Source organism: Plecotus auritus, assembly GCF_963455305.1.
Source record: "Plecotus auritus genome assembly, chromosome: 4".
NCBI classification, from domain to species: Eukaryota; Metazoa; Chordata; class Mammalia; order Chiroptera; family Vespertilionidae; genus Plecotus; species Plecotus auritus.
This window is the reverse complement of record NC_137775.1, coordinates 143,131,260-143,153,127: the sequence shown is the minus strand read 5'-3', so window position 1 is coordinate 143,153,127 and position 21,868 is coordinate 143,131,260. Positions and strand designations below refer to the sequence as shown.

The 21,868-nt window shown below is 44.1% G+C and overlaps 1 protein-coding gene across 1 annotated transcript in view; it reads right to left on the bottom strand.

Annotated features, from left to right (window-relative positions):
* The window catches only part of ZNF862 (zinc finger protein 862), a 33,489-nt gene extending 13,120 nt beyond the window's left edge, over positions 1-20,369 (bottom strand). Inside the window, exons 1-4 of the mRNA XM_080663348.1 lie at positions 20,331-20,369; positions 13,640-13,744; positions 9,175-9,854; positions 6,971-7,100 (exon numbers count right to left, since the gene is read on the bottom strand). Coding sequence (XP_080519474.1) covers positions 6,971-7,100; positions 9,175-9,843 — 799 coding nt within the window. The 5' untranslated portion in view covers positions 9,844-9,854; positions 13,640-13,744; positions 20,331-20,369. The remainder of the gene's footprint in view (positions 1-6,970; positions 7,101-9,174; positions 9,855-13,639; positions 13,745-20,330) is intronic.
* Positions 20,370-21,868: the final 1,499 nt, after the last annotated feature.

Genomic DNA, 21,868 nt, shown 5'->3' with positions numbered 1-21,868 from the left:
GCCAATTGGCTATGAGGATCAGCTGTGTCTACGATGGGAGAACTTCTGTGCTGGAGACACCCTTATATTGCTCCAGTGGGGCTTTGGTGCTCACTGAGTCTGCCCCCTGAGTGTGTCCCTTATGGATCTGAAGAGTTGTAATCTGGATGGTCCTACTCTGACCCCTGGGTACACTGGCTCTTGGATCTCCAAGGAGGTGCTAATTTAGCCTCTGCCTGAGGCCACCCAGCAGGAGCTATGGAGAGATCTGCAGATTCCTCTTCTTTGTTTGGGGTTTGGAGGTGCCCAGATGAGGCCCAGCTGTGAAGCAATGCAAGCTGCTGTGGGGCCTTGGGCCCTCTTTTGGATGTTCTGGGTCTCACTGACTCAGCTGCAGTTTGTTAGGTAAGTTTAGATCTCAAAGGATCAGGCCATTCATATGCAAAAGCCTCTGCGCACAGCTTGTCTGGGGTGGAGTCTCAGGGCGGAGCAAACAGCAATGGCTTCCCGTCAGCCCTGCCCTAAGAGGCCCCCGGGTCTCAGTGCCCTGTGGTAATCGCTGCAAGCACCTCTGAGAGAAAGCTGCCCTCGAGTTCTGCCCGCTGCCAGACAGTCCAGTTTCTCCCCGTATGAGTCTGGGTCCCCAGAGTCTCACCTGTATGAATCTGGGGTTCAGAGCAGTCGGGAGCTTGTGTCTCCCTGCGGGTTAAAAAAGCCAGCCGCGTATTCAGTTGCCAACCCTCTCTGTGTGCATGCCTCCGTACCTCCGCACTGTACTTCCGCAGCTCCTGTGAGTCTCAGTGTGCTTTTCTCTTCCCTTCTAGTTGTAGAATTTCCACTTAGCCAGCTTTCCTGTGGTTCTGGATGATGTCTGTTTTGTCTTTTAGTTGTAGTTTTGAAATTGTTGTGCGAGGCCGCAAGTTCAGGTGTTTACTTATGCTGCCATCTTGGTTTCTCCCATGCACACTTTCTTAAGACAGTTACTGGAAGATGTGCTCTAACAAAGCAAAGATCTAACCTGAAAGAAGAGGCAGATTCAGGATATAGGGGAAAGAAAAAGGACAGTGTGAGGCCATAGCTATACAACAGGCCTGAAGGATCACTAGTTTAGACAGAGCAGAGGCAAATGGAAAACCCATGACAGAAGTCTCCAGACCAAGAGTGAAGCTGATAGGTCACTGGAGTTTGATCATGGGGAAAAGACTCTTCAAAGGTGCTGTGGAATTTCATTGGAGAGTTTCAGAAGAACTGGTGACAGGACAGAAAACTAGCAAAAGAAAAAATAAGAAAAAAATTCAATTCCAGGGGAAAATCCTACAACAAAGAAAATATAATATTCCATTTTAATCAGAAGTAAATCACATATAATCATAAACAGTTTACACTGAATTAATCATAAAGTGTGGTGTATCTGTTCTAAGAGGATGGAGGGAAGAGAAGTGGGGGCCGGGGGTGAGGTAAGAGGACCATATCTTTATCTTCCACAGTAGGAATCAATAGATAATATCTAAAATTACTAAATCAGGAAGAGCAATAAACATATGCAACAGGATAGTCAAGTGTGATTCTGTCTGCCTGTTTTGGCTGAAGGCCCCCACAAAATAGAAGCCAACTATCCCCATTCCAAAGCTAGACACAGAAGCCTAACTGGTAAGGAGGGTAGCTAAAACACTGAGCCATAACCCAAGCCCTTGCCTCAAAGAGGGAATCAAAGCACTTGGAGTGACAAGGTCAGGGAGTTGGATATTGGAGATGTTTCTGGAAGGAGCTGTCAGGTGCAATGTGAGCCTCCTCCACATACTACCATGGGGAGGGGGGGGGGGGCGGGCTACTTTCTCCTGACCTTAAGCCTAGTGGGAATGACAACCTGACCTGTATCTCCTGGGGCTACGGGGCTACCCATGAATCCAGGCCTGAAAAAGACTAACGGCAGAAACTGGCTGATGGGTCCTTTGTGGTGACAATTCTGGAAGAGCCTACTTTCCCAGGGTTTGTTGGAGCAAAGGATATAAGTGTTTTCCATGGTCCCTGCAGACGTGGGCCCCACAGGAAAAGAGAAGAGACCTGAGCCACTTAAAGGGACTTTGCCCACGGCTGTTTACATGGGAGCCAGGTAAAACCTTTCTTTCTTTCTTTCTTTTTTAAATATATTTTATTCATTTTTTACAGAAAGGAGGGAGAGGGGGAGAGTCAGAAACATCGATCAGCTGCCTCCCGCACACCTCCCACCGGGGATGTGCCCGCAACCAAGGTACATGCCCCTGACCAGAATCAACCCGGGACCCTTCAGTCCGCAGGCCAACGCTCCATCCACTGAGCCAAACCGGCCAGGGCGGTAAAACCTTTCCTGTACCTCTCCTCCCACCCACTCACCAGCGTTCCCACCCAGGTAGTGGCAAAGGTCCTGGAACAAGCTGGAGCGTAGGAGAATTCCTTTCTTCCTACTGCAAGATTCAGTTCTGGACCTGAAGCAGGTTCAGGTAGGAGAGGCAAGAAATATTAGGTTGAAATAAAGTCCAAATTTTTGACTACTACACCAGTACTGGACTTTTGTTTCTTCATTGTTTTTGTAAGATTTTGCTATCATTTAAAACTTACAGAAAAATTCCACAATAATACAGGAAACTTCAATCATTAATTTTGTCCCATTTGCTTTATCATGCTCATGCATCATAGCTTAGCTAGCCTACTTTAAATGTGCTCAGAACACAATATCCAGAAAACACTGGCTACACAGCATACTGTATTTAGAGTATCCATTGTTTACCCTCATGATCGGGGGCTGGCTGGGAGATGTGGCCACCCAGCATCATGAGAGAGTATCTTACTGAATATCGCTCACTCAGGAAAAGATCAAAATTCAAAATACAGCTTCTACTAAATGCATACTGCTTTTGCACCACCATAAAATTGAAAAATCGTAAGTCGAACTATTGTAAATCGGGGACCATCTGTATAATATATAAATTATATATATAATATATATACAATATTTTTCTGAACCATTGAGAGTAAATTGTTGCCCACATTGTAGCATACTACAGAATTTCCTTCCTTTTTAAGGCTAAAATAATATTCCATTGTATGGATAGACCACATTATGCTTATCTGTTCATCCATTGATGGACACTTAGCTTGCTTACATGTTTTAGCTATTGTGAGTAACAGTATTATGAACATTGGTGCACAAATATTATCTTCAACAACCTGTTTTCAATCCCAGAAGTAGAACTGTTGTATCCTGTGATAATTCTATTTTTAATTTTTTTAGGAACTCCCTACTACTTTCCACAATGACTGTACCACTTTACATTCCCACCAACAGTGCACAAGTGTTCTAATTTCTCCACATCCTCACCAACACTTGTAGTTTTTTATTTTTTGGCTAGTAGCTATCCTGATGGATGTGAGGTGGTATCTCAATATAGTAATTTTTATTTGCATTTCCCTAGTGATCAGTGATGTGGAGCATTTTTAATGTGCTTATTGGCCATTTGTATATCTTCTTTGGAGAAATGTCTATTCAAGTCCTTTGTTCATTTTTTAAAAACCAGGAGAAATGTCTATTCAAGTCCTTTGTTCAGGTTGTTTGGCTTTTTGTTGCTGAGTTTTAAGAGTTATCTATATGCCCTAACGGGTTCGGTTCCAGTCAAGGGCATGTACCTTGGTTACGGGCACATCCCCAGTAGGGAATGTGCAAGAGGCAGCTGAATCGATGTTTCTCTCTCATCGATGTTTCTAACTCTCTATACCTCTCCTTTCCTCTCTGTAAAAAATCAATAAAATAACACAAAATATATTTTTTAAAAAAAGAGTTATCTATATATTCTGGATATTAATTCCTTATCAGATGTATGTTTTGCAAATATTTTCTCCCACTCTGAGTTGTCTTTTTACTCTGTTGATAGTATCTTTCAATGCACAAAAATTCTAAATTTCATGAAGTCCAATTTGTCTACTTTTTCTTTTGTCACTTGTGCTTTGGCATCATATCCAAGAAATCACTGCCAAATACAATGTCATGAAGCATTTGTCCTGGGTTTTCTTCTGAGAGTTTTTTATGTCATACATTTAGGTCTTTGATACATTTTGACTTAATGTTTATATGGTGTTAAATAAGGATTGAATTTCATTCTTTTGCATGTGGATGTCCATTTTTCCCAGGACCAATTGCTGAAAAGACTATCCTTTCCCCATTGAATGGTCTTGACAACCTTGTCAAAAATCATCTGACCATATACATGAGGTTATATTTCTTGGTTCTCTATTCTATTCCCTTAGTCTGTATGTCTGTCTTTATGTCAGTACCACACTACTTTGAGTACTGTAGCTTTGTGGTAAGTTCTAAAATCAGAAAATGTGAGTCCCTCAGCTTTGTTCTTTTTGGCCTAACATGTGGTCTATCCTGGAAAATGTTCCACATGTACATAAGAAGAATGTGTTTGCTGTTGTTGGGTAGAGTGCTCTGTATATATCTGTTAGACTAGTTGATTTATTGTGTTACATCCTCTATTTCCTGATTTATCTCTGTCTGGTTATTCCATCCATTATTGTGAGTGGGGACTAAGTCTCCAACAATTACTGTAGAACTTCCTATTTCTTTCTTCAATTCTGTGTTTTGTTTCATATATTTTGATAGTCTGTCATTAGGCACATAATAGTTTCTAATTGTTCTATCTTCTTGCTGTGTTAAACTTTTTATTAACATGCCGAAACCGGTTTGGCTCAGTGGATAGAGCATCGGCCTGCGAACTGAAGGGTCCCAGGTTCGATTCCAGTCAGGGGCACGTGCCTTGGTTGGGGGCACATCCCCAGTGGGGAGTGTGCAGGAGGCAGCTGATTGATGTTTCTCTCCCATCGATGTTTCTAACTCTCTATCCCTCTCCCTTCCTCTCTGTAAAATATCAATAAAATATATTTAAAAAAAAAAAAAACTTTTTATTAACATATGTTATTCTTTGTCTTTGGCAACCTTTTTTTATTTAAAGTCTACATTGTCTGGTATTAGTAGAGCCATGCCTGTCTTCTTTTAATTACTATTTGTATGGAATTATCTTTATCCATCAGTTAATTTTCAATCTATTTGTGTCTTTGGATATAAAGTGAATCTCTTATAGATGGCATATACACTGAGTGGCCATATTATTATGATCTCTGAACGCATAATAATCTGGCCACTTAGAGGTCCAGTGCATGAATTCGTGCATGGGTGGAGTCCGGCCAGCCTGGCCAGGGGGAGGGGACATGGGCGGTTGGCTGGCCTGCCTGCTGGTCGAACTCCTGGTCATGGGGACAATTTGCATATTAGCCTTTTATTATATAGGATATACATTGAGTAGCCAGATTATTATGCGTTCAGAGATCATAATAATCTGGCCACTCAGTGTAGTTGGAATATGCATTTTAATCCATCCTACCAATCTCTGTCTTTTGATTGAAGAATCTGATCTACTTTCACTTTGAAAGTAATTACTGATAAGGAAGAACTTGCTTCTGTCATTTTGCTATTCGTTTTCTCTATGCCTTATAGTTATTTTGTCCCTTATTTCCAGGATTACTGTCTTGTGTTTAGTTGACTTTTTGTAGTGAAATGTTTAAATTCCTTTCTCATTTCCTTTTGTGTACATTTTATAACTATTTTCTTTTTGGTTACTATGGGGATTCCATTTAACATCATAAAGTTGTAACATTCTAATTTGAATTTATACCAGCTTAACTTCAATAGCACACAAAAATGCTGCTCCTTTACAGCTTCATCTCCTTTACCCCTATTGACTATTGATGTCACAAAATTACATCTATATACATTGTACACCCAAAACATAAACTAATAATTATTTTTAAAGCTTAGTCGCTGCTGGAATTCCTAAGTTATGCACAGCAGCCTGTTCCGTAGGCTTCTGTTACTGTATGTGCTAATAAAATAAAAAAGAAGTAAGTAAAAGCTTTATAACATGAAAAGTTGTCTATTTTGATGCATGAGAACCTTGGGTGCTTGACAGAAAAAGAACAGGAAGCAGATGGAGGAGATAATGTTCTGGGAAGGCAAGAAACACTATGACCTTCATCATTCTCCAATGCCTAGTCTAGTGACACCTGGGCCACTTGGCCACTAACCCTTGCTGGCCCCTGGAAAGATAAGGCAGCCTGGGCACAGACGAAGTGGAGGACACAATACACTTGGAGGCCCTTTCTTGCCTCCATGCCTTTGCTCACGCTGTCCCCTCCCTCTGTCATGTCTACATGCCCTTCCACCTCCTTGTCCAGCTAGTTTTCAACTCAGTTAAAACATTTCATATTCGGTGAAGACTTTGCTGATCTCTCCCTCTGTTGCCCAGGAAAATTAAATCACTCTCTTTAGCAGCCCTGGACACCTTTCCTGAACCTCTTTTTTTTTTAATCCTCACCCGAGGATATTTTTCCATTGATTTTTAGAGAGAGTGGAAGAGAGAGGGAAAGACAGAGAGAAATATTGATGTGAGAGAAACACATTGATTGGCTGCCTCCTGCACATGCCCCAACCAGGGCTCGGGCCAGGGAGAAGCCTGCAACCGAGGTATGTGCCCTTGACCGTGCCCTTCGGTCCGCAGGCCAACGCTCTATCCACTAAGCAAACGGGCTAGGGCCTGAACCTCTTTTATGGAGCTTGTGTTATTTTATAGTTTCTTATTAAAGTATCTGTTTCTCCCAAAAACCTGCCAGCCTCTCGAAAGCAGAGACCTTGCTCAGACCTTGAAAGCAGAATGAGTTCAGGTTCACCAGACACATAGTAGGTACTCAATAAATGTCTGGGGGAGGACGGGTGATAGATGGGTGAAGAGGGGATAAAGTATCCCAAAGCAAGGTGAGTTCTGAGGTGCAGAAGATAAACTCATTCTCTGCCTAAGAATACGGAGAGGGCGGAAATGGGAAGATGACCACAGCCACAGTGCCCTTGTGGGTTTCTCACGTCAAATGATGGTGGTGAACAAAGGTCTACATGAATCTTTACCCAGGGAGGCCAACAGCTCATAATTCATCCGCATCACGTCTCTGTACAGCTCCTTCTGCTGCTTGTCTAGCATGCCCCACTCCTCCCGGGTGAAATACACTGCCACCTCCTCAAACACCACCAGGAGCTCCTGCAACAGAGAGCAGCAGTCACTCAGTGCGCCTCTTACATCAGACATTGGCATGACACTTTCGGATGCCTCTCAAGGCCTGCATTTCCTAGGAAGCTCACCAAGAGGCAGATGTACTCTGAGGAACTAATTTATCCATCGAACTAAAGCAAATTCATGAAGCCTGGAATTAGTGGGTGAAAATCAAATGAGCCTCAGTGGGATCTTAGCATCTCCTGAGAGGAAATATGAACATGCTGGAAGAATAGGGGTCTTGGTAGAGCCCCATGACTGTACCCTGTCTCCTCCAGTCCTGAGGGGTGCCCTCTACTCAGCCATGACTACTAAGGTGACCTCTGCCTCTAGGAGCACCTGCTGAAATTTCCCACTGGGATAGAAAGGAAGTTGTAAAAAACAACTAGAGATGCGACTAGGTTTACACATGCCTTACTGCTATAGGAATTCAGATTATGAAAGGTCCGGCCTGTTTATTAGCTTCCAATCTAAAAACCAGAAGGAACATGAATGTGAATAGAAATAAGCCTTGTCACTTTTATGGACTCTGGAAAAATTCGAGCTTACTAACTTAGCTGGGCCCTTCCGATGTTAGGTAAGAGGAACATCTGAGCTATTCTCTTTGGGATACTAGAGGGGGTACTCAAAAAGATTTGTGGCAAAATCCTACTTATATGGAACAGTGAAAAATGGGGAGGGATCTAGTTACTCAAAGATTCCAGTTAACACAGTTTTCTCACAGGCCAATCTTCCAAAGAATTAGAAAATTACAAAATAAACCTGAAAATTAGAGTCTTCTAGGACCCATGAGCGCTGCAGGGAGTGGAAGGAAAGCACTGCGCTGGCGGTCAAGGCCTGGGGGAAGGTCAACACCACGAGAGCCCTTGGACTCTGGACATGTCACTCCCAACGATGTGTCCAACGAGGCTGCCCGCCCCCCCCAGCCTCAGAGCAGCACTAAAATCACTACACGAAAGAACGTGTGTGAAGAAATGTGGCAGTGCTTAAAAGTACTACATGATTCCGAAGTCCAAGTTGAAAAGGAGATGTTAATTGATGATTTAAGCATGCTGCAGTTGTTATGCGTTTGTGGATCACTGACTGTGTTCTGTGGTTGTTTTGGATTCTGGATAGAGATTACTATTCTGAGTCTAGAGAGCTTCCCTTCAATCAGAAGTTAGAATGTTTTGTTATCTGCAAAAAGGAGATGATAATAATAGGACTGTTGTCCTGACCAGTTTGGCTCAGTGGATAGAGCATCCGCCTGCGGACTCAAGGGTCCCAGGTTCAATTCTGGTCAAGGGCATGTACCCTGGTTGTGGGAACATCCCCAGTAGTAGATGTGCAGGAGGCAGCTGATCGATGTTTCTCTCTCATCAATGTTTCTGACTCTCTATCCCTCTCCCTTCCTCTCTGTAAAAAATCAATGAAATATATTTTAAAAAAATAGGGTTGTTGTCTTAAAATAAATGAGAGTATATGTAGAGTACTTAAAACAATGCCTAAGACATGGCAAGCATCTTAGCTTATGGTAACATTAGTAGCAGGTAAGCTAATATAATTTTTTCATCATCATCACACAATATATGTTGTTCTCAGTATGGAATCCTCCCCTGGAGATATAGCAACCATTATGAACATACTAGAGGCCCGGTGCATGAAATTTATGCACGGGGGGCGGGGGGGAGTCCCCCCCTCAACCCAGACTGCACCCTCTCTAATCCGGGACCCCTCGGAGGATGCCCGACTGCCGGTTTAGGGCCAATCCTCAGGATCGGGCCTAAACCGGCAGTCGGACATCCCTCTCACTATCCGGGACTGGCTCCTAACTGCTCACCTGCCTGCCTACCTGAATGCCCCTAACTGCCCCCCCTGCTGACCTGGTCCCCCCAACTGCTGCCCCCGCCTGCCTGGTCACCCCTCACTGCCCCCCTCTGCTGGCCTGGTCGCCCCTCACTGCCCCCCCTGCCGGCCTAGTTGCCCCCAACTGCCCTCCCTGCTGGCCTGGTCGCCCCACGCAGCCTGTTCAGTCATCCATCCAGTTGCGATGGTCACTTAGGCTTTTATATATATAGATTACCTGGCTGTAGGATTCAGCAGAGTCATTACACACAACGTTAGTGTTTGAGGAGCTGCAGACATCACCTGCAGTTTCTTTATGCCTCAAATGGGAAATGCAGTCTACATACAATGCAGGAAGTGCTCCATTCCCCCCAGGTTCCTCCAGTTCAGCTTGAGAACTGGGCAGGAGCTGGGCCACATCACCATAGGCTCCCAGAGGCACCAGGGGGTGCAGAATGGGATAATCTGCAGGGAAGAGATGCTCCGGGCTGGCATCTCGGATGTTCCGGAAATGGGCTGCCCAGATGGGGTCCTGTGCTGCCAAGGTATTGATGCAGAACAGGTGAGCTTTGCTCTTGGCATGATATTTGAGAGTCTCCACCTTGAATGGTCCTGTATAGCCTTCTATCAGTCTGGACCGTCTCTCCCTGGCAGAGGAGTGTTCTCGGCAAGCGGAGCAAAAGAGAGCCGTCTGCTCCTCATTCATGACCAGCCACGGGAACTGTGCAAACCAGGACTTCTGGATGGACCGGGGTTTCAAGGGCTTTTTGCATTTTTCTGTATAGCCTTCCTTGATGGTGCCACTGTCTGCTTTGAAGTGGGAAAGACAGGCTTTCTTCTGAGGGGGAAGGTACGGTCCAGCTTCTCTGGCTGGCCCGTGCATGTCCATTTCTTCCATGTAGCCCATCTTGTTTTTTCCTTAGATAAAAGAGACAAATGGAATTGCCCTGAAGTCCTATAGTCAGAGCCACTGCCAATCATAGATACATCAACTACAAAAGCTGGAGATCACACGTACCAAAGTGACACAGCCTCTCCCCGCATTCTCTTCCTTCAGTCCCCCAGCTCCCAGGCCCACCTTACTGCCTCCAGGAGGAAATCAAGTGGGTTTAAGCAGACTTAAGCAGACTGTTTTTTGTTGTTTTGTGTTTGTTTGTTTTTTAATTTAAAGGATAGACACACCTGACCAAAAGGAGATCGGTGCAATTTGATCTCTGCAACCTGAGACAGTGGCACAATCTTCAGGACTTCAAATTTGTTTATAGATAAGAAAATAAACTAATAGAACACAGGGTCAAAAAAGAGATTTAAAGCCAAATATAGCTGTATCTCAGACATAGTGTGGATTTGGTTTCAGACCACCACAAGAAAGTGAATATCGCAATAAAGTGAGTCACACAAATTTTTTTACTTCCCAATGCATATACTAGTAAAAGTTAGGTTTACACTATACTGTTATCTATTAAGTGTGCAATAGCATTATGTCTAAAAAGTGTATGTAGCCCTGACCGGTTTGGCTCAGTGGATAGAGCGTCGGCCTGCGGACTCAAGGGTCCCAGGTTCGATTCCAGTCAAGGGCATGTACCTTGGTTGCGGGCACATCCCCAGTGGGGGGTGTGCAGGAGGCAGCCGATCGATGTTTCTAACTCTCTACCCTCTCCCTTCCTCTCTGTAAAAAATCAATAAAATATATTTAAAAAAAAAAAAAAAAGAGATTTAAAGCCAAATATAGCTGTATCTCAGACATAGTGTGGATTTGGTTTCAGACCACCACAAGAAAGTGAATATCGCAATAAAGTGAGTCACACAAATTTTTTTACTTCCCAATGCATATACTAGTAAAAGTTAGGTTTACACTATACTGTTATCTATTAAGTGTGCAATAGCATTATGTCTAAAAAGTGTATGTAGCCCTAACTGGTTTGGCTCAGTGGATAGAGCATCGGCCTGCAGACTGAAAGGTCCCGGGTTCAATTCTGGTCAAGGGCATGTACCTTGGTTACGGGCACATCCCCAGTAGGAGGTGTGCAGGAGGCAGCTGATTGATGTTTCTTTCTCATCAATGTTTCTGACTCTATCATTCTCCCTTCCTCTCTGCAAAAAAATCAATAAAATATATATATATATATATTTTTTTTTAAAGTGTATGTACCTTAATTAAAGAATACTTTATTGCTTAAAAAAAGCCAATCAGCCAAAACCGGTTTGGCTCAGTGGATAGAGCGTCGGCCTGCGGACTAAAGGGTCCCAGGTTCGATTCGGGTCAAGGGCACGTACCTTGGTTGCGGGCACATCCCCAGTAGGAGGTGTGCAGGAGGCAGCTGATCGATGTTTCTCTCTCATCGATGTTTCTAACTCTCTATCCCTCTCCCTTCCTCTCTGTAAAATATCAATAAAATATATTTAAAAAAAAAAAAAAAAAAAAAGCCAATCATTGCCCAGCCAGCTTGGCTTAGTGGTTGAGCATTGACCTATGAACCAGGAGATCACAGTTCGCTTCCCAGTCAGGGCACATGCCTAGCTTGTAGGTTTGATCCCCAGTGTGGGGCATGCAGGAGGCAGCTAATCAATGATTTTCTCTCATCATTGATATTTCTATCTCTCCCTCTCCCTTCTTCTCTAAAATCAATAAAAATAAATAAAAAGCCAATCATCACCTGAGCCTAGAAAAATGGCGCTGATAGATTTGCTCATTGTAGGACTGCTATAAGCCTTCAGTTTATTTTTTTTAAAGCAGCATCTGTGAAGTTCAAGAAAGCAAGGTTTGCCTGTACTCCAACTCCATACTCAGCATGAGTCCCCTTCCACAGTATTCTCTGACAGACAGGCATCAGCACTTTGCTCAAGTACATTTGGGATAAGAGGACGACCTACCTCCTGGGCAAACAGCTTTGGCCCCAGAGTTTCCTTAAGCTCTATCCATCTTCGTATAACTTCCACCACTTGGGGGGCTGCTTCAGCCCTCAAGAGAAACAAAGTCCATTCCTCTGTTACACCACAACCCTTCAAAGAGGTGGAAACCCTCATAACCTCACTAAGATTTTCCTTTTTCAAGTTTCTTTATTCGCTCCTTAGTTGAAATGCAGCTTAGACAACTCAAACTCCTCTAGAGACATTTTTTTATGCATCAATGTAAGTTCTAATGCCCAGTGCTGGAGGCTAGGAACAGTAGTTAGCATAATAAATGCAGGAGGTCCATTAAAAGGTTGATGGACAGTTTCAGCAGGGCTGAAGATTTGCTTTATTATTGCCTGCTGCCAGACAGCTGAGGGCAGTTTCCTCCAACCTGATGGTCCTTTATTGTTTACCAGGCCTTACCTTTGATATGTATATCTGCTTTGCTTGAGGGCAAAATGTGTGAATAAAAAGCCCTGGGTGCGGGAGATTCTAAGAACTTAATCACTAGAACTAAGCTTCCTCTGGCTTCCCAAAAATGCCTTCCAAAGTTATATTTCATGTCTAGTCTCTTTATTCAATGTATTCGCAGCCCCTTCTCCAGATTCCTGAACCCTTCTAGATGCAAGAGAACGACCCCGGCAGCCCAGAGCCAAAAACTTAAGAGACCAGTCTATAGGCCTATAGCTAATCCAGGAGTACAAAACTACAAATAAGAGTCAAGCATGGGCCCTAACCATTTTGGCTCAGTGGATAGAGCGTCGGCCTGTGGACTCAAGGGTCCCAGGTTCGATTCCGGTCAAAGGCATGTACCTTGGTTGCGGGCACATCCCTAGTAAGAAGTGTGCAGGAGGCAGCTGATCGATGTTTCTCTCTCATCGATGTTTCTGACTCTCTATCCCTCTCCCTTCCTCTCTGTAAAAACCAATAAAATATATATATATTTTTAAAAAGAGTCAAGCATGGAAGAACAAAACAAATATTATAAATAGTATCAAGAAGTCTAGGGCTTGCCCTGACCAGTGTTGCTCAATAGTTAGAGCGTCAGCCCAAGCACCGAAGGGTCTTGGGTTCAATTCCAGGTCAAGGGCATATACCTCAGTTGCAGGTTCAATCCGCGGCCTGGGTCAGGGCACATGCAGGAGGCAACCAATTGATGTGTCTCTCTCACATCAATGTTTCTCTCTCTCCTCCTCCTCCCTCCCTCCCTTTCACTCTCTCTAAAAGTCAATGGAAAAAATATCCTCAAGTGAGGATTTAAAAAAAAAAAAGTCTAGGGCTCCTATGGTCCATCTGAGAGAGATTATGAGGGAGAGCAAACTTCTGTGATTCAATTCACAGAGGAGCTTGTTCCCACCCCCTTTTCCTCCCTCAGGAAGGGCTGGGTTAACTCAGTCTCTTACACAGTGACAGGTTACCACATGGCCCGGCTCTGTTTGAGGCAAATCAATCCCTAGACAGGACAGGTTTATCAAAGGAGGGAAACATAGCTAAATCCTTAGAACTTAGTAAATGGCTGTTCATTCATTCATCCATCCATCCATTATTCAATGATTATCTATTGTGCAACTACTATGTGCCAGGCATTGTTCTTGGCACTGGGAATACAGTAGTAAAGAAGTGCAAGTCATGCCTTCATGGAACTTATGCCAGGAGAGGTGTGTGTATTTTAGTTATGGTGAAGTTGGGGCGGGGGGGGGGGGGGAGCATTCATGTGTAAGTTGGTAGAGAACAGGGAGAAGCAGAGGATGAGACAGGAGTCTTCTCTCCAGCTAAGACCCCTGTCCCCGGTGCAGGTCCACACTCACCTGGGTGGTGGCTCAGGAGATTCCTCTGGCCCTGGACATTGCCTTGCCATTGTTCTGACCCTTGCTCAAACTTATAGAACAGCTCTGGGTTGGCAATAGTTGGTCCTGAATCAAGAAGAGAGAGAGAGAGAAGCACTGAGATCTTGGATCTATATCACAACACTAAGGAAAGATCTGCCTGTGACATCCTCTCAGCATTGTAGGATAATTGGTTAAGGAGGCAAATATAAATCTCAATGTTTTAGCATAATGGTTTAGAAATGCAGGTATCCATGAGGCCCCTAAAAGAATGGGGGACCGGTGAAAGCGATGAGGGGCACAGCAAGGTATGAAAATTATTGGTTCAGAACAGAGGCTCAAACTCAAAGGCTGAGAAGGAGCAGAGTGATAACACAACTGGGAAAACTGTGGCCAACCGTGTACCAGAACAGCTGCTACTCCAGTCCAGGAGGAGGCCACCATGCGGACGCAGGGCCAGCACTGCCTAACGGTCCCATTTTTCAAGAGAAGCCAGAAATCCATAGTTTTATGTAAAAACTCCCAATGGTTAAATACTGATAACTTATATAGTATTTTTTAAGAAGCCAAACAAAAGTGTTGAAAGCAAAAAAAAAATAAAATAAAATAATCTTCAGACCAAATCTGGCCCATGAGTTACTACTTTGCCACGTCTAGTTTAGAAGAATTAGTGGTTTTCAAGTGTTTTAGCACAGAAAGAAGAACCAACCCAGCAACAATCCCCCCACCCACAGAGAGCGAAGACTGTCATTCTCATAACTCTTAGACACAGACCAAGATGAAAAGAAGAAATGACGGGCCTAAGAGATGGCCATCAAATTGAAATCAGAAAATAGTACCTATGCGAGCACACACCTGAAATACAATTGCCGCTGTCCATGGTACACAGAGTCTACCCATAGAAGCAGAGAAAGGACATTAAGAAAATAGAAAAATACCCACATGGGCACAACATTTTAAGTTGTTTTATCTTATTCAACCTCTATGACAATCCTTTGAGAGGGAAGTTAAGGCTGAAAAAGGTTAAAGGGCTTGGTCAAAGGCACACCAGTATCATATGGGAGAGCTGGGACTAAGAACAGATTTCCACACTCCAGGTCTGATACTCTTTCAACCTTGTGTCCTGTGGGCAACAGAATTCACCTTGCAGTCCAACACAACACAGGTAGGACTTCCCACCTGGCAACTTGGGATATCCTGAAGCATCATGGTCTAGCCCAATTTTTCTCTTGGCCAATTTAAAGAAAGGGTAGTAAGTGATCATGACCAGGTAGAAAAGGTAAGTTAGAAAAGGAACTGAGCAGATATATAGTAAATATTATAAAGATGCCTAGAAAAAAACGGTAGGATTTCATAAAATTCTCAAGTATGTCATAGTCGGATGCAGTTGGGAATGCCAATCCAGACTCACTCAGGTTGGGGAAAGTGAACCCATACCCTGGGGTGCCACCAGCCTGTCAGAACCACAGATCTCCTTCTGTTGCTGACTCAGCAGCATCCATTCCTCCTGAAGCAAGTACAACATGATGTCATCAAATGTCACAGGAGCCTGAAAGGAAAAATTACACCAACTAAGGACCAACTTCATCCTTAGATCAGTCTTTCATACCTATGTTCATCAAGATCAGCTCCTACTCTGGGAGTGTATCAGATTGGAGGAGGGGGCACTGTCAATCAACATACAAGACTATATCTCATGTCTCACCACCTGGGTTCAAGTCACAATGTCAGTGAGGCTCAGTCTTCTAGGAAGGGCAATGCAATGAAACAAGAGTCATAAAGAAGGCTGAATTGGGAATTCCATAATCCTTTCCCTGTGTTTTCTTCAAGGGCTTCTCACGGAAACCATTAGTTCTCAGCTTCAGCAACAACTCAGGGCACATTCTATTGAAAATTTTATTTATTGATTTGAGAGAGATGAGGAAGAGGAAGAGAGAGAGAGAGATGAGAGAGAGAGAAATATCAATTTTGTTGTTCCACTTACTTATGCATTCATTGACTGATACTTGTATGTACCCTGACTGGGAATCAAACCCACAACCTTAGCATATCGGGATGATGCTCTAACCAAATGAGCTACCAGAGCCTCAGGGCATATTCTTTTGCAAAATCTTGAACAATGTAAGCTTCTCTGAGGAAGATGTACCTGAACCTAGAACTAGTTGAAAGACATGCAGAATTATGTCTGAATGAAGTTGATGATCAAGACAGGAAAAGCTTTAGAGCTGAGAACCACATCCCATCAGCTTATAAAGCAGCTTTGACCCACCAAGAAGAGGCGACAGGGAGTGCAGGCAATGATTTGGGGATTAAGAAAGAGCAATAACTGTCCAGCCGGTGTTGCTCAGTAGTTGAGTGTCGACCTGTGAACAGGAGGTCACAGTATGATTCCCTATCAGGCACATGCCCAGTTTGCACACTCGATCCCCAGTGGGGGCATGCCAGAGGTAGCTGATCAATGTTTCTCATCATTGATGTTTCCCTCTCTCCCTCTCTCTGAAATCAATAAAAATATTTTTTTTAATTTTTTAATAAAAGAAAGAGCAATAACTAGCTGATCCAAGAAAATGGAATCCTCACCCAGTAGTGGGCAAAATGAGAAACAACTCAATTTATACCACCAATTTCTCAGAAGACTCAGGATCAGGCAGCACTGAGAACCTCTGGCCTGGGAACGAAGGCAGTGAGGCTACAATTATAAGAATTTCGGGGAAATCTGTTTGCCAACAAATGTCTACTCAGAGTCACCTATAAAAGGCAGTAAGATGACAGAAGCAGACAAGGCCCTCCCCCACTACTACATGCTCAGAGCTTCCAGGTAGAATTTTGTTTTTCCACTGTGGAGTGTTAGCCAACAACTGGACTTCCAGAATTCTAAGGATAAACTCTAACAGGGCAGACAGAGACCAAAACAGGTTGGGATAGGAGGTGGGGGGACAGGAGAGGAACCGAGGAAATGGAGGTGAGACATGGAGAAGAAAAATTGATCAAAAATATGTATATATAAGCCCTGACAGGTTGGGCTCAGTAGATAAGAGCGTCAGCCTGCGGACTGAGGGGTCCTAGGTTCAATTCCGGTCAGGAGCATGTACCTTGGTTGCGGGCACATCCCCGGTGGGGGGTGTGCAGAAGGCAGCTCATTGATGTTTCTCTCTTATCGATGTTTCTAACTCTCTCTCCCTCTCCCCTCCTCTCTGTAAAATATCAATAAAATATATATTTTTTCAAAAAAATGTATATATAGAGGAGAAACCAAGATGGCAGCATAGGTAAACACCTAAACTGCTGCCTCACACAACAATATCAAAACTACAACTAAAAGACAAAATGGATACCATCCAGAACCACAGGAAAGCTGGCTGAGTGGAAATTCTACAACTAGAAGAAAAGAGGAAAGCACACTGAGACTCAGAGGAGCTGCAAAAGGCTGAGGTACGGAGACTCGCACATGGAGAGGACAGGCAGCTGTGTGCACAGGTGGCTGAGTGCGCGGCTGGCTTTCTAAAGCGGGAGGGAGAAGGAAGCTCCCGACTGCACTGAACTCCAGTCCAGGGCAAGACGCTGGGAAACCAGACTCATTCGGGGGGAATCTGGACTGTCAGGAAAAGAGAAAGCACACTGAGACTTGGGAGCTGCGGAGGGCAGAGGTCCAGAGGCATGCGTGCACAGAGAGGACTGACTGCTGAATGCACAGGCGGCTGAGTGCGCAGCTGGCCTTCTAAAGCGGAAGGGAGACGGAAGCTCCCGACTGCACTGAACTCCAGTCCCGGGCGAGACGCTGGGAAACCAGACTCATTCGGGGATAAACCAGACTGTCTGGCAGCAGGCGAAACTCAAGGGCGGCTTTCTCTCAGAGGTGCTTGCGGTGATTACCGAGGGACACTGAGACGCAGGGGCCTCCTAGGGCAGGGCTGACGGGAAACCAAGGCTGTCTGCTCCGCCCTGAAACTCCGCCCCATCCAAGCTGAGCACAGAGGCTTTTGCAATTTTGCAAGTCTTGTCTCATAAGAGTGTCTCCAGCACAGAAGTTCTCCCAGCATAGACACAGCTGATCCTCACAGCCAATTGGCCTGGAGGTCAATTCCTCCCAGTGATACCAACAACAATTAGGACTTAACTACAACAAGGCTGAGCACACAGTCCACAAAGGGGTGCACCAAGAGTGTCCACCTCAGGTAACTGGGGAGGCTAAGCCACTGTGCCCTAGAAGACACCTACCACACAAAGCTACTCTACCAACTCAGGGAAGCAGCAAAAATGCAGAGACAAAGAAACAGATCACAAATGAAAGAAATGGGGGAAAACAAACGACTGGGTATAGAGTTCAAAACCATGGTTATAAGGTTTTTCAAGAATTCCCTAGAAAAGGCCGATAAATTTAGCAAAACCCTCGAGGATATGAAAAAGTACCAACTAGAAATTAAACATACACTGACTGAAATAAAACATATTACACAGAGACCTAGAGCAGACTAGAGGACCGCAAGAATCAAGTCAAAGAGTTGAAATACAAAGAAGCAAAAAACACTTAGCTGGAAAAGCAACAAGAAAAAAAAATCCCAAAATATGAAGATAGTGTAAGGAGCCTCTGGGACAACCTCAAGCGCACCAACATCCAAATTATGAGGGTGCCAGAAGAAGAGAGAGAGCAAGATACTGAAAACCTATTTGAAGAAATAATGACCGAAAACTTCCCCCACCTGGTGAAAGAAATAGACTTACAAGTCCAGGAAGCACACAGAACCCCAAACAAAAGGAATCCAAAGAGGACCACACCAAGACACATCATAATTAAAATGCCAAGAGCAAAAGACAGAATATTAAAAGCAGCAAGAGAAAAACAGTTATTTACCTACAAGGTACACCCATACGATTGTCAGCTGATTTCTCAACAGAAACTATGCAGGCCAGACGGGAGTGGCAAGAAATATTCAAAGTGATGAATAGCAAGAACCTACAACCAAGATTACTCTACCCAGCAAAGCTATCATTCAGAATTGAAGGGCAGATAAAGAGCTTCACAGATAAGAAAAAGCTAAAGGAGTTCATCACCGCCAAACCAGTATTATATGAAATGCTGAAAGGTATTCTTTAAGAAGAGGAAGAAGAAGAAAAAGGTAAAGATAAAAATTATGAACAACAAATACATATATATCAACAAGTGAATCTAAAAATCAAGTGAATAAAAAATCTGATGAACAAACTGGTGAATATAATAGAATCAGGGGCATAGAAAGGGAGTGGACTGACAATTCTCAGGGAGAAAAGGGTGTGGGAGGTGCAGGAAGAGACTGGACAAAAAGCGTACACCTATGGATGAGGACAGTGGGGGGGAGGTAAGAGCAGAGGGTGGGGTGGGAACCGGGTGGAGGGGAGCTATGGGAGGAGAAAAAGAGGAACAATTGTAATAATCTGAACAATAAAGATTTATTAAATTAAAAAAAAAAGAATTTAAGTACATTAGCATGAAAGCTTCTATATTTAATGTACGAAATTAAATAGAATAGAAACTTGAAAAAATGTAATGATAATAATAATATTGAATGTCAACTGTAATTTAAAAAAAGAATAATATATTAAGAAAGATTAAAAAAAATGTTAAACTGTTAAAAGGAAGACCAATTGCCAATGGACTATTTTTGTTCAGTAAAGGCAAAGATAAAATGTAAAAAAAAATGTGTGTGTGTGTGTGTGTGTGTGTGTGTGTGTGTATATATATATATATATATATATATATATATATATATCATAAATAGCTTCAGAGAGCTAAGATATGCCAGCCATCAAACAAAGTTATAAAAGAAATAATCAGAAAAGGAAGTAGTCAGATAAATTTTCTGTTTATCCTTTTAAATTTTTACCATGGACATTTATCACCCAAAGAAATAAAAAATAAAATTATCAACAAAAAATAATTCCCCATCCCTAAAGAAAAAGAACATTTTGGGAAATAGCTCCCTTGGTATAAGTCCTTCCATAGAGGTGACTCTGAGGGGGACACATTCATTTGCATTTATAACAAGTTCTAATAGGTTTGTTTAAAATTGCCTTGTAACTTTATACTCAAATTTCAAGCACATGAAATATCTATTTTAACTTCAGAAGTAGAAGCATCTTGAGAAAAACAATTCAGATAACTCTTATCAGTCACTATTGGACTGCATATTTTAAAAATAATTTTTGAGTATTTTTCTTATGAGTCAATACATGTTCACTGCAGAAAGCTTAAAATAAGCAGAAAACGTGTTTTAAGATCACCCACTATCGCCTTGGGGCTCTGGCAATCCTGTCAAACCCACTTAACTCTAACTTCAAGCATTTTTCCCCACCTTTCTTCCAACTCACAGCCTCCTGCCCAAAGCCTGAAGCAAGATTATGGAATATGATTTTGAGCAATGCTCAGACTCTCCATTAAGTAGATATAAGCTAGAAACAGAAGTCGCAAGACATATGCCAGATGCTTTCTTTTTCTTTTCAGCCCTTTCTTGGGAACAGGGAGCTAGGCAGGTCCAGGCCCTCACCTGCCTCAGGGTGATCCCTACCCCTTAGCTCCCCCTGGCGTCTGTCTCATCCAGCCTCAAAACCTTATAACAAGCTGGGCCTCTTCGAAACGCCAAAGCTGCTGTGGGAAAACAACGCACTTTTCCATCATTACCCTGAGTGGGTCACCCACCCCCAACGTCAACCGAGCGGCCACTGGGCAGGGGTGGTTTGGTCAGAAGAGAAGGAGGGGGCGCTGGAGGCTGCGCGGGGCTCGGAGCGGTTGTGTCCGCAGATCCCGGCGCAATCCGCCCAGAGGCAGCCGCCAGTTGCGTCAGAAGAGGCAGCGGGCGAGCAGGCGAGTCCTCCCCTGCAAGGCTGGCTCATAGGCAGGGACTCCGCCCTTACCGCACGCCTCGCGGGAGCCCAGATCAGGGATTTATGGGAAGGGAGGGGGCGGCTCTAGGGCCCTTCCAGGCCTACCTTCCCCGATTCCCTGGGCTCCATGGCCCTGCTTTCGGTGGCCCGTGCTGACCCCGCCACTGCTTCCAGGCCGCCTCCTCCCTCCGCGGGCCGGCCAGTGGAAGCCACCGCCGCGGCCACCTAGGGGACAGGGCCCCCCGGGAGGAGTGGGCTCTCCAGCAAGGAGGGAGCGCGTGCCTCTCCCACGTCTGGGGGGCGGTAGCGCCCTAGCATCCTGGAGGCCCGTAGATGGGCCCACAGTCGTGCTGAGTGAACCACTTTACGGCAGCGGCTTAGTCCAAGGCGGCGGGGCTCCCGGGATGCGGGGTCCTGATTGGACGCCGAGGAGCTCGCTCTCTGCCCTTCCCGCCTTCCTCCTGCATATTGGTTACCAGGTAACGTCTCCAAGACGCTCTCTCAAATCCTGCTGTAAAGGCAAGGCACTCTGATTGGGCTATGATATTGCCTGTTCTTTCACCTGTTTCCCTCGCATTTTTAGGGCCAATGTCAACCTTGAAGGTTCTAAACTTTATTTAATCAAGGAGGGTAATACCTTTTCTTACATTCATTCAAAAAACATCGCTGGTTGCTTACCAGGCACTGTGCAAGGTTTGGGAATACATACTTGAATAAAACAAAACTCATAGTCTACTAGGGAAACAGACTACAAACATAATTACAAAATAAAGAGACAAGTGCAATGAAAGCTGAAGACCCTGTTAAAGCAACCTTTGTCACCTTAGAGAGTGTGCTGATTCCTGAGGAGGTGGTGCCTGAGGTGAATTAAAGCAAGAGGTAGGAATTAGCCAAGTAAAGGAAGTACTATGGATGGATTTGCTCCCCACCCCCGCCATTCATAAGTTGAAGGAAGTACAGTCATTAAATTAAAAGCGGTATGAGGGTGGGGCTATAATGATGGGATTAGTGCTCTTATAAGAAGAGACACTAAGGCAGATGCCAATAAGCCAGGAATGTAGTCCTTACGAGATCTTCACAATGCTGGCACCTTGTCCTCAAATTTCCAGCATCCATGACTGTGAGAAAATTAATTTTTGTTGTTTAAGCCACCTGATCTATGGTATTTTGTTATGGCACCCCGAGCCAGGTAAGACAGGAAAGGAAGAAAGGTGTTGCTAGGAAGGGTAGTTGGGCATAAGAAACAGCATGAGCAAAGGCAGAGAGGTGAGCAAATGGTATGTGCATGAATGGTGTGTAAGACAGGAAGTTATGGGAAATAATGCTGAAGAGATACTGGGTGCTGGATGTGGA